At 37.1% G+C, this 11,573-nt stretch overlaps 2 protein-coding genes and 1 long non-coding RNA gene across 6 annotated transcripts; 1 reads left to right on the top strand and 2 right to left on the bottom strand.

Annotated features, from left to right (window-relative positions):
* Positions 1 to 525: 525 nt before the first annotated feature.
* LOC141596602 (small ribosomal subunit protein uS7-like) lies at positions 526 to 1,931 on the bottom strand. Its single transcript, XM_074416802.1, has 3 exons — positions 1,636 to 1,931; positions 1,259 to 1,462; positions 526 to 826 (listed from the first exon to the last, which is right to left on the bottom strand). Exons 1-3 carry the CDS (start codon positions 1,818 to 1,820, stop codon positions 772 to 774), a joined length of 444 nt encoding a protein of 147 aa, XP_074272903.1. The 5' UTR covers positions 1,821 to 1,931; the 3' UTR covers positions 526 to 771.
* Positions 1,932 to 2,929: 998 nt separating this feature from the next.
* On the top strand, positions 2,930 to 3,585 carry LOC141596601 (ethylene-responsive transcription factor 2-like). The gene has a single exon (XM_074416801.1). The coding sequence runs from the start codon at positions 2,939 to 2,941 to the stop codon at positions 3,497 to 3,499; it is 561 nt and encodes a 186-aa protein (XP_074272902.1). The 5' UTR covers positions 2,930 to 2,938; the 3' UTR covers positions 3,500 to 3,585.
* Positions 3,586 to 5,950: 2,365 nt separating this feature from the next.
* Positions 5,951 to 10,153, bottom strand: LOC141596603 (uncharacterized). 4 transcript variants are annotated; one of them, XR_012522520.1, is made up of 9 exons: positions 9,930 to 10,153; positions 9,072 to 9,106; positions 8,899 to 8,968; positions 8,142 to 8,292; positions 7,402 to 7,489; positions 7,173 to 7,271; positions 6,953 to 7,099; positions 6,701 to 6,746; positions 5,951 to 6,135 (listed from the first exon to the last, which is right to left on the bottom strand). It is a non-coding gene; the product is annotated as an uncharacterized LOC141596603 (long non-coding RNA). The 4 variants fall into 4 exon arrangements; XR_012522519.1 differs by having other exon boundaries at positions 9,925 to 10,152; XR_012522518.1 differs by having other exon boundaries at positions 9,072 to 10,149.
* Positions 10,154 to 11,573: the final 1,420 nt, after the last annotated feature.

Here is an 11,573-nt window from a genome sequence, read left to right as displayed (position 1 = left end):
AGCAATGACAAGTTTTACAGTAATCCCCCTGCCTTCAAAGAATGAAACATTACAGCTTACAGTCGCATCCAGTACACCAATTTAACAATTTTTAGCACGGGTCTCGATGGCAAGGATGAGATGATTTTCGAATTTGCAAATTTCAAGTTTATTAATCACAGAAACTAAATAACTACACTAATTATACCTACTAAGTACAAACACAAACAAGCATGCTCCATAGTCCATACATTACAAGTTCTATAACTGAAACCATGAAGCAAGAGATGCAAGTACCTTGCAGGAGCAGATTCTTCCAAGGAATTCTGTAATAATTTTGGATCTTGAGATGACAAAGCAGTTGCAAACTCAAGGAGAATTCCTGCTAAAAAAAATCAGATCAGGATACCGCGTCAATAAATCAGATCAGGTTGATATTCGAACAAGATTCAACTTTTGATCCAAAATCAAGTGCCAAGCAGGATGTACGACGACCAAAGTTGGGTGTCGGAGAAACAAAACATACAAGTGTAGAAAATAAACATCTTCCGTCTAAACAAACTTTAAATTCAGAAAAGGATCCAGAAACAGCATTGAAGCAATGTATAAATATTGATCATAGGGCAGTTCAAAGAAAAACGAGGCTAGCTTCTTTAAGGAAGCGTCTATTCTCCGACAATTACTAACAAAAAACACACTGTCTTCAACATAAGGCTCAACAGATCTGATACTTGTAAAGAAATAGACCTACATATTTCAGAAATAGTAGCAGACCACAATCCTTCGGGACTCTTAACGATTAGCCTTGGCGACTCTTTCAATCTCATCCTTCTTCTTGATAGCATAACTGAAATAAAATGAAACACAGCACATAAGTCTCGATCCATGCCAGCTAAAGACAATAGCACTCACGAAATGTTTAAAGAGTTTAGACAAATTAGCATCATCAACAGAATAGATACACGCTTCAGATAACCTAATGAAGCTCCAAAATGCCACAATTAAGGGTGCATTTGCATTTGGACTGGAGTTAATGGTTAGTTGGTAAAAAAAAGCCAGGCTGGCCGGCTGCGCTTAAGGTAATTGTTAGAGAGGGTTTATTTGGATTGGAGTTCATTAAGTAAAACAAACAACGGGAGACATTAGCCTCAATGAGAGTAACAAATAGCATTTTCTACGAGTTCCTACTTTCCTAGGTTTTCAAGGGTAGTTTTTCCTGTGACTTTTCGTACCAATGGATTACTCGTAAAAATAAAGCCCTTGCTAGTAGAAAATATACCTGTTGGAGGAACCCTTGGCAGCATTGATGACCTCATCAACAAGGCACTCAGCAATAGTCTTGATGTTCCTGAAAGCACTCTCCCGAGCTCCTGTTGTCAGAAGATAGATAGCTTGATTGACCCTCCTCAATGGAGAGATATCCACAGCTTGACGCCTCACAACACCAGCCGATCCAATTCTGGTAGCATCTTCTCTAGGCCCACTGGATTTAGACAACAATTTGTAAGAGAGAACAAGTAAAGGAGAATGCCCACGACCAGATGGACATCATAGTGTGACAGCAGAGGTAAATCTAGAAAATTTTACTCTGTATCGTGGTTTGCCAATGTCAACAGGAAACAGAAATCAAAAATAGTGAATGGCTGAAGTCGGTACCTGTTGATGATGGCATCCACAATAACTTGAATAGGGTTATTCTCAGTCAGGAGGTGGATGATTTCCATGGCATGCTTCACAATCCTAACAGCCATCAACTTCTTACCATTGTTACGGCCGTGCATCATGAGACAGTTGGTAAGTCTCTCAATGATGGGGCATTGAGCCTTCCTGAAACGCTTCATTTGGTACCTCCCGGCAGTGTGAGGCACATAGGTTGCATGTTTGACAGCAGATACACCAACGTAATCAACTAGAGCAATGTCATTAACCTACAAAGATTGGCCAAGTAAATCTCCTCATCAGAGATACTTTCATCGGAAACCCCAAACTTGGTTTGTTCCCTGTTTCAAGAGCAAAGAGAGTAGGTTCAAGACCTCACCTCCAAGGACCCGAGGAGCATCGACGTCTCACGTCGGACAAAGCTTAGTCATCATAAAAAAACACTTATTAATCTCGTGTAATTTGTATTAAGCACTAAATACTCCTTCCTATTCTAAATAACTGTCCCATTTGCCATTTCCGTCTATTCACATAACTGTCTCATTTGCCATATTTGGACATGATTTTTTACTTTTCTACCCTTAGCTCTTTTCTTTATTTACCACCCCAACCACGCATAACCCATCATATTCAATACTTTTCATTATTTAACTCATATATTCTTACCCCTATACAATAATTTTCATTATTTTAACTATATTCCTTAATTTTCGTGCCATTGTCCAAATGGGACACTTATTTGGAATAGGAGGGAGTACATTTTTACTCGAAATAGATAGTATATCCTTCTCACTTGCATTTTTGGATTATGGCCTACCTAGATTAACAAATAAAATATATGTAAGCTCTAAAAATAAGGTTACTACTATATGTAAGCTCTAAAAATTGTAAGTCGGCAAACAGAGCCAATACGACCTCTACACTTGCCTTAGTTGCAGACATACCACCTCCTCTACACTTACTTATATGTATTTAGAAGTTTCTAAACATACAACCTCTATACTTGCTAATGTATATCTTGAACTTTCTACACTTACTACTTTAGAACACAAGGTTAGTTCTATCATGTCCTATTTTTATTGGCTTTGATAAGTCGGCAAACATAGCCAACATGCATGGCGACCAACCTGTCGATTAGCGCTACTATACACTTGCTTTTAGAACTTTCTAGGCATGGATTTTTCTAGAAATTTCTAGTGGATAACATATAAATAGGAGGGACGTGATACAAAATTTCATCCCCCTTAAACCAACCATCGGAACATAATTCACACTACTAACACCCACCTGAGAAATTAAAATGAGTACAAGTAACTCCGAAGCGGCCGCCACTCGTTTCAGCGGGTTGTCTGATTTCCTGATGAATAACTGGGGTGAATTACCGTTAAAAGAGGACGATTCGGAGGATATGTTGTTGTATGACGTGTTACAGGATGCCATTGATACGGGGTGGTCTCCTGTCACAGACCCACCGGAGAAATTGCCATTTAATTCGGAGGATATGTTGTTGTATGACCCTCCAGTTGAGAAGCGTTATAGAGGAGTCAGACAGCGGCCGTGGGGGAGATATGCGGCCGAGATTCGGGACCCTGCCAAAAATGGCGCTCGGGTTTGGCTGGGGACATTTGGGACTGCTGAGGATGCGGCATTGGCCTATGACCGGGCTGCCTTACGAATGAGGGGGAACAAGGCCTTGTTCAATTTCCCTCTTCGGGTTAACTCTGCTGAACCTGACCCAATCCGAATCACAGCAAAACGAAGGGCCCCTCAGAGGACTGCATCGTCCTCGTCTTCCTCCTTATCGGATAACCAGTCTCCGAAGAGGAGGAAGGATGTGTTGGGTGGCACAACAACAATTTAAGCTAATTTGTTAAAAACGCAGTAGACAACGAGTCATTTTATCATATATGACACCTCTAGTAATAGGTGTTAGGTGTACCGGTAGACTGAGTCATCTTATAATATGACACCTAGAGGTGTACTAGTGAAAACTCTAGGGACGGTTCTATTAATAGTGTGATAAACGGGCCGGGTTAGATTGGGTCGAAAACGGGTCAAATCGTTTGAACCTGGATTAATCTTGAGTTTACAAAAATTCGAGTCAAGTCGGGTTAGATCACCAGTAGATTCCGGTCATTTTCGGCTCCATTACTATCAAGTTTTAGAGGTAATGATCGATGAAAAAAAAAAAAAAAAAAAAAAAAAAAGTCAAGTCGAGTTAGATCATTTCGGGTTAGGGTTATCTTGGCTCAATTACTATCAAGTTTTAGGGATAATGATCGGTGTGGAAAAAATAAAAATTAGGTCAAATAGGGTTAGATCACTTTTAAGTTCGTGTCATTTCCGGCTCAATTACTATCCAATTTTAAAGGTAACGATCAATGTGAAAAAAAATAAAAGTTTAGGTCAGGTTAGATCACTTCAAGTTCCGGTTATATCCAACCCAATTACTATCAAGTTAATGATCTGTTTGTAAAAAAATAAAAATTCAGGTTAGACTATGCTGGGTAGGATCAATTCGGGATATTGATTAAGCTCGAATTTTCAGTTCCAATGTCAGGTTAGGTCGAATACATGTTTGATCATTTGGAGGAATAATTTTGTCAAGTCTACTTGTGGGTGTTAGAAAAATGTTGGTCAAATGCAAATCATAAACGATTTGTATACTTTTTTTTTTTGTATTTAGATATTTGCTGCTTTTGTTTAAGTAGTAACAAGTTCGACACCACACTACTACAAAAAAAAAGCCAAAGAAACCGGTTAAAAATAGCCTTAGAAACCGGTTTATAACCGGTCTCTAGCTCACAGGTGTCTTAGCCTAAGAGACCGGTTATTTAAACCGGTTTCTTTGATTATTTCAAAAAGACCAGTTGAGTGGAGAAACCGGTCTCTTTGATTATTTCAAAGAAACCAGTTGTCTGCAGAAATCGGTCTCTTTGATTATTTCAAAGAAACCAGTTATTGACCATAAACGGTTTCTTTGATCTGTCTTTGAAACCTGTGATTTACTAAAACCAGTCTCTTAGGTTTTTCTTTAAAACAAAAAAAAATATCATTCAATAAAGTAAGACCTTGATAATTTTTAATCAAAAATTAAAATTAGATTACATCATCATCATATACATATAAAATAAGTCTGACCTTTAACTTTACGAAATATGATACAAATTCATATAAATTGATCCACAATTATTAAAACGGATAAATCTAACAAAATAATAAGTCTACGAGTTAATGTTATGTCAGAGCAATCTAGCATGTACCCAACTTAGAGTCTTCAAATGAGTCGTCGCTGGCCTCGATGTTGTAGGAGAAAAGAACAAGCAGTTTTATAGTGACTGGGATTCATCAAATGAGTCGTTGATGGCCTTTAATTTCCACGGTGTTGTTAGTGTTGTACAATGAAAAAGGATGCAAAGCACCTTAAGTTTAAAAGCTTGCCTATTCAGTCTGCCAAGGACAATCAAGAGCTTTTTATCCAGAAACTTCCACACCGATAAAACCACGAGATAGAAGCATCGCACAAAAGAAATTCTCTTATGACATAAAAATAACAAATAAACTATTTCGAAGACGTGAGTGGTGATAGTAACACAAACCTGACCTGGCTTAGTTGTTCAGATCAATGCCACCGAACGTTAGATTCACTTCACGTTCTTTCTGAGGAGCTGCATCATTGTGAAAAGGTTAGCAAATACCATATCATTTATTTTACTGCCTCTACCACAAGCTATTTTAACATTTAACTAGCTTGCTAGTATATAACATATAAGAGTGTGACTTTGTCCCTATATTGTCGTAATCATTGGCATATATACGATTATTAAATTTTTAAGCTCTAGCACCAAAAGACCAAAACATGAAGGGACACTACTACAAAAATGATCAAAGAGAACGGTTGGTAACCGTTCTTATACGTAGTTTGGACCGTCCTGTGGCCAAGCGTTCTCTTTGATCTAAGAGAACGGTTGAAATCAAGTCAACCCGGTCTCTTTGTAACAACAATCAGAACGGTTGCCTTTTAGAACCGTTCTCGTTGATATATCAAAGAGAACGGCTACATGAAATAACCAGTCTCTTTGATAAGGCAGTTCTCTTTGTTAGAGTTTTCGATTTTTTGGCGCCTTAGTTCTATCATTTCAAAGAGAACAGTTGTGATGGTACTAACCGTTCTCTTTGATTCTGTAATTTTTTTAAAAAAATATTTCTATTTTTATCGTAACCTTACACGAATGAATCGTATAGCTCATAAGAATTAAACCTGTTACAATTCAGAAACTCCGGCATTTTTTACACAAGAAAAACCTTCCGATTTAATTTGAACCATTAGGACAAATTTTATTGAAACAAAATACAAAATTGTATCATATTGTTAAGAGCCTACAAATATCGAAGATACTCTACCATGTGCAAGACATAAATAAAAATCTTCAATCCTCATCACTTAGTCGCATCATAGTGCAAATAAATCGAACTTCAAAAAATTGTAATCATCGTCTGCAGAAAAATGAAGCTTGCATCAGTTTATATAGCAGGACTCTCGTGAATATTTGATACCGGATACATAATTAAAATGAGTGACTCTTAAACACATAGGACACACCAATATATGGCATATAATTATGATAAATATGCTCATTAAAAACTCAATGTATTAGCGGTTCTAAGTTAGTCAAAATTAGACCACATCTGATCGATACACCGCCAAAAGCACACGCACATGTAAAACAATCAACACATAAGCTGACAATTTTTTTCTTCACATACAAACTACTCCTAGCATTTATCATTTAATCGAAATCAATGTCCTCCAGCCCCACACAATCAATCCACAACATAAAGAGGAAGGGAAAAAAAAAGTTGAAGAACAGATAATCGTTACCAATCAAATCTAGCAAATGACTTAAAGAAAAGCATGAAAAAAAAAACAAAGAATAATCGTCGAACTTGGAATTCACCATGACCTTGTTTTCTCGCTCATGTTCCATAATATAAAGATTATCATCTTGTTTTCTCATTTTCAGAAACGACACTAAAAGAGTCAGTAGTGGAAAAATGTTACCTGAGACAAAATAAGGATTGATGCACCAGGAAGCATGGCTGATCCCCTGATCCAAAACACATAAACAAGAAAAAAAATCAAGGTAAGTTAAGCCAAATGCCTTTGTTGCAGAACCTTGGTCACAAATGCAAGACGATACAGTAATCAACAATTATTTTATACACTCAATCGATTATCCAAAGTCAATTACCAAAATATCTAGGGAGTACTCCGTATCATACATAATGTTTCAAATATATTAAGACAACAAACCTATCAACAAAATAGAAACCAGTGTATAGGATGCTAGGAAAAATAGGTCCTCGGCCAACGACGGTAACCAGTAAGCTTGATTGTCTATAGTAGATCTTCATTAAGAAAAAATCGACATGCCCCTCCTATAAGCTATACTCCCTTAACCTGTTCAAATTATATAGTCAGAATGTTAGAGAAGAATAGGTTAATCACTTAATCTTATGAATTGATCACACACCTTGGAGATTTTCTTCAAGTTTCTTAACCATGCTAACCTGTCCGGGCGATTCAACTCTTAGAGGCTCAAACAAGAGTCACCTAATTGAAAGGTCACAAACTGAGATTCATGTTGGAGTAGAACACTATTTGTGGACTCTTATCTTTTAGCTCATATATTCCTAATCCTATAGGAATAGATAGATTTTACAAACACTATATAAATAACCTAATATCAACATTAAAAGTACCTGTGAAAAAAACTATCTTGCAAACTCTTTAAGCAACCATGGCACCAAGGTGTGTTCTCCATGTGTAGCTTTAGTACCGTTTCAGTACCTGCATCCAATTACTATTAAGTTAATTTATATTATATTAACTTGAATTTTTCTTTGCAACAGATCTTATTCGTTGATCAGTAACGATTTGAAAATCAAGGTTCGTGTGACAAGATTGTGCAATGTTTTAGCTAGAGCTGGCAAATAATGACACGACACGAAAACACGACACGAACCCGACACGAAATTAACGGGTTTGGGTTGAGGCTTAATGACCCATTTATGTAAGTGGGTCGACACGAACACGACACGATATTTAATTGAGTCGGGTTAGGGTTGAGCTCTCTAAACACGAACCCGACACGAATGACCTGTTTAATAAATTAATCCTAAATTTTTTATCTTTCATCACATAAATATACTTAAAACTTTCCAAATATTGACATGACACGAAAACACGACCCGAACCCGACACGATATTAGCGGGTTAGGGTTGAGGCTTGATGACCCATTTATGTAAGTGGGTCGACACGAACACGACACGAGATTTAAACGGGTCGGGTTTGGGTTGAAGGGTTTGTAACCCGTTTACATGTGACACGAACACGAACCCGACACGAACCGATCTGTTTGCCAGGTCTAGTTTTAGCTCATTAATTTTATGATAAATCATAATAAAAAGCATAGTAGAAGGTCAGGGAAGGAAGGATCACCTAAAAGTCTAGTAGTTATTAGATAACTATCGACAATCAGGTTGTCAAGAAAAGTATGAAAGTAGATGAACTTGTCCATACTCAAACAGACTCAAGGCTTTACTTTAACTTCATCATAATCAGCTTTAGTCATTAGTCCTTTCTCCACAATCTGCAACTTCAGAATGTCAGTATTGAAAAATAAATGAACAATCCTAATGACAGAGCCAAGAACATAACAAATATCGTTGATTTTAATTTCTACCCCCTTCGTTCCAATTATTTGTTTACCTTTATTTAAAATACTCCTTCTCACAAAGAATATAAAACGTAAGCAAATGATTGGGATGGAGGGAGTATGTCCTAGCCATAAATGCCATGATTATTGGTGGCCTGGTGATCACAGGCTTACTGATCTACAAAATACTAAACCCTCAAAAATCAAAATCCCCATGATGTCAGACTGTCTCACTTGAATTTATCTGAGGTCATTTGGCTCATTAAAATATTGAAATTTCAAATGTTATCTTGTGGCATAACAAATTTTGTTCTAGGAAATGCCTCCATCAAAATTCATCCGAAAGTATCATCCATTTTCATGGAGTTCATAACACAGATGGTCACAATTTCATCATACTTAATGAGAATGCTGGAATTGGTAACACAATTCTCGTATCGGTTTCATCATAGGAGTAAGCAATAAGGAGTGCATAGCTAACAAGACAATGGAGACTTTAGCTATTATTTAGGTGTTAGAAAGTGAAAAGCTAACTATTACTTGTAGCACAATGGAGCAATGAGCCAATGACATCAACCAGATCATTAGCTGGTAGACTAAAGTAAGGAACCTGGTCAATTTAAAGAGAAGATTAGAGGATGTGATACTCCATATACCGTTACGGTTTAAAATGTGAAAGTTAACAGAAAGTTAAGACTTTAAGTTCCTCTTACTTCTTCGATATGTCCATCCAAATGCTTCAAGTGGCCTAGCATATCAAATAGGAGAACACAAACATTAGCAATGATGTGGAACACTCACAAATAGCATCTGGAAGCTTTATAGATGGATTGGTTAAACTTATATTTTTTAGAGTAGCATGCATAACAAGGGTCAGCTGCTCAGAGATGGAGAATACTAAAACCATGGGAAATTACACAAAGTAGAAGGAAAGCAAGTATATGCAGTCACAGAAGCATATGCACTCAGCCAACAATCCTATGATGTCAATAATTAATAGATGAGACTCGCAGCAACAAAGCAAATGGAAAGTACATGACAACCTTGTAATCTTGCATAAATTCATAATGAAGAACGGAGTCTGGATCATTGCTAGCAGATTTTGATATGCCTTGGAGGAGGGAAAATGTATCCCTCCAAATCTCTCCCCCTCCATTTCCCTCCACCATTATTTGCTATCCAAACAAGGGAGTTTAAATCCCATACTCTCCCTCCCTTTCTTTTCCCTCCAAATCACTCAATCCAAACACACCCTTAATCTACAAACTTATTTCACATAACAATTGTCCAAACACTCAAGTAACCCGAAAAATCGAAAACTTGAATGGAAGCGCTATTATAAGTTCAGTAGACTGAAATAAGGGATGTGAAATGAAAAAGAAGAAGATACCAAAAGTTAGGGTTTCCTTTCCCCCACATTGACAATAAGGGTATGTAGATACAACAAACAACAATCCAACCAACAGAGATAAAAGATCAGGGAGAAGCAAACAAAAATAATAAAGTAAAAACAACTTTAATGTAATAAACCTCAAACGAAAAGAAGACTGAAATGAAGAACTTGACCTTACTGGGAAAGAAGAAAGTTGCCAATTTAGGAGTTAACAATATATTTCAGAAACGAAGAACAACCCATCGCATCCACCAAACCACGTCCAAAGAGACGGCATCCTGAAAAGAGCAAAAATTCTACAGGAGAGGAAAGAGGACTCCAATCCAAAGAGACGGCATCCTGTACGTATGCCGATATGAGTTGATGAAGTGTAAATGGGGTTTTTAGGGATTTAATAGAGAACGGTCGAGAATAGGGACCGTGCTCTTTGTTTTATCAAGGAGAACGGTTTGGATAGATAACCGGTCTCTTTTATAATTTGGACGGTTGATTGCACAAACCTAACTGCTTTCTTTAATGTCACGATTTGCGGTTTGAAGCGAAAAACAACCGTTCTCTATTGAAATTCTATATGCCCGCCAAACTAAATATAACAAAGAGACCGGTTCCGCTATCATCCGTTCTTGAAGGGGCGTTCTCTTTGCCTTAAATTGTAGTAGTGGGAGGCTAACATGAAGGGAGGCTATACCTTGCAGCAGATGAAGATTTAGAACACACTACATGATCACTTCTAAAGAAGACTAGGATTTAAGAGTCAGAATAAACCATATTTTCTTCCACGATGTCCAATCAATTCCCAGATTTAAACAATAAATGTCAAAGACAATCTAAATAAACACTGATATGGTTGAACATATTTTTTAATAATGACATGTCTATTGCATTGCTTGCTTACCCAACCTGTTCAGTGGCATCAACCTGATAGGCCAGAGTAAATAACAATCACAAACTCAATGTCATACAACAAATGGTCACTACTTACAAGTGCTTTCTGCAATGATCCCATCCTGAAATCTTCTAAGCTCGGCTCCCCTTCCCAAAATTTCCTAAATCACATCACCCCTAAATTAAAAAAAATAGTAGAGAGCTTAGACCACCAAAAACAAAGAGAGCTACGGGCTATACATTTGAAAACACGAGCATGTGAAATCTAACCAACAGTACAACTGTACAAGATAATGCTTTGTACCTTTCGCCATTCTGAGCCCACCAGTCTACAACTCATCTTCAAATAAATCATCCTTGTTCCCACCTCTGCTTCGCCTTTATTCTAGAAATCGACATCCCCAAATTAATTCAAATACTGCACTTGGTGTACTAGTCATAGGTTTGTCTTAGTGCTTGTTCATAACTTTTAGATGACTTTGCATTCTATAGAGTTCAAAGAATTAGGGCGTCACCCGCACTCTTCACCCTAGTATTTCATAAAACTATAGGTATAGATAATCAAACATAGGCACATTTCTAGGTCCATTAAAGAATACTAATGTATAGACATTGATAAGACGGGTAAGCGTATATGAAGTCTTCCGCAACAACTTATGTATAACAGAGAACTGCATTTAAGCTTTATTTTATTTTATGTATACTTATAGCCATCCCAAACAAGTAGACAATATTCTACCTGACTAAGTACCTAAAGAAAGGATCACATAACCAAGCTAATAGTTATTTAGCTCCACTATACAGATTGCAGGTATATTAACTAAACTTTACGAAATATATTAGTTATACAATTAACACTGTCGAATGCAGAAGACTAACTCAAAAACATCACTCATGTGACAGTCCTTGATCTTCAGCTATTCGAAGATTGTATAAT

Source organism: Silene latifolia, chromosome 8 (assembly GCF_048544455.1).
Source record: "Silene latifolia isolate original U9 population chromosome 8, ASM4854445v1, whole genome shotgun sequence".
In the NCBI taxonomy this organism is placed as follows: domain Eukaryota; kingdom Viridiplantae; phylum Streptophyta; class Magnoliopsida; order Caryophyllales; family Caryophyllaceae; genus Silene; species Silene latifolia.
This window is presented reverse-complemented; position numbering and strand designations above follow the sequence as displayed.

Bases quoted from the DNA above. Each gene is read 5' to 3' on its own strand.
- LOC141596602 (XM_074416802.1), bottom strand. From the start codon at position 1,820: ATGAAGCGTTTCAGGAAGGCTCAATGCCCCATCATTGAGAGACTTACC. The intron at 1,463-1,635 runs GTACCGACTTCA...GTCTAAATCCAG, and splicing joins GTGGATGCCATCATCAACAG to TGGGCCTAGAGAAGATGCTA. The intron at 827-1,258 runs GTATATTTTCTA...ATTTTATTTCAG, and splicing joins GCCAAGGGTTCCTCCAACAG to TTATGCTATCAAGAAGAAGG.
- LOC141596601 (XM_074416801.1), top strand. From the start codon at position 2,939: ATGAGTACAAGTAACTCCGAAGCGGCCGCCACTCGTTTCAGCGGGTTG.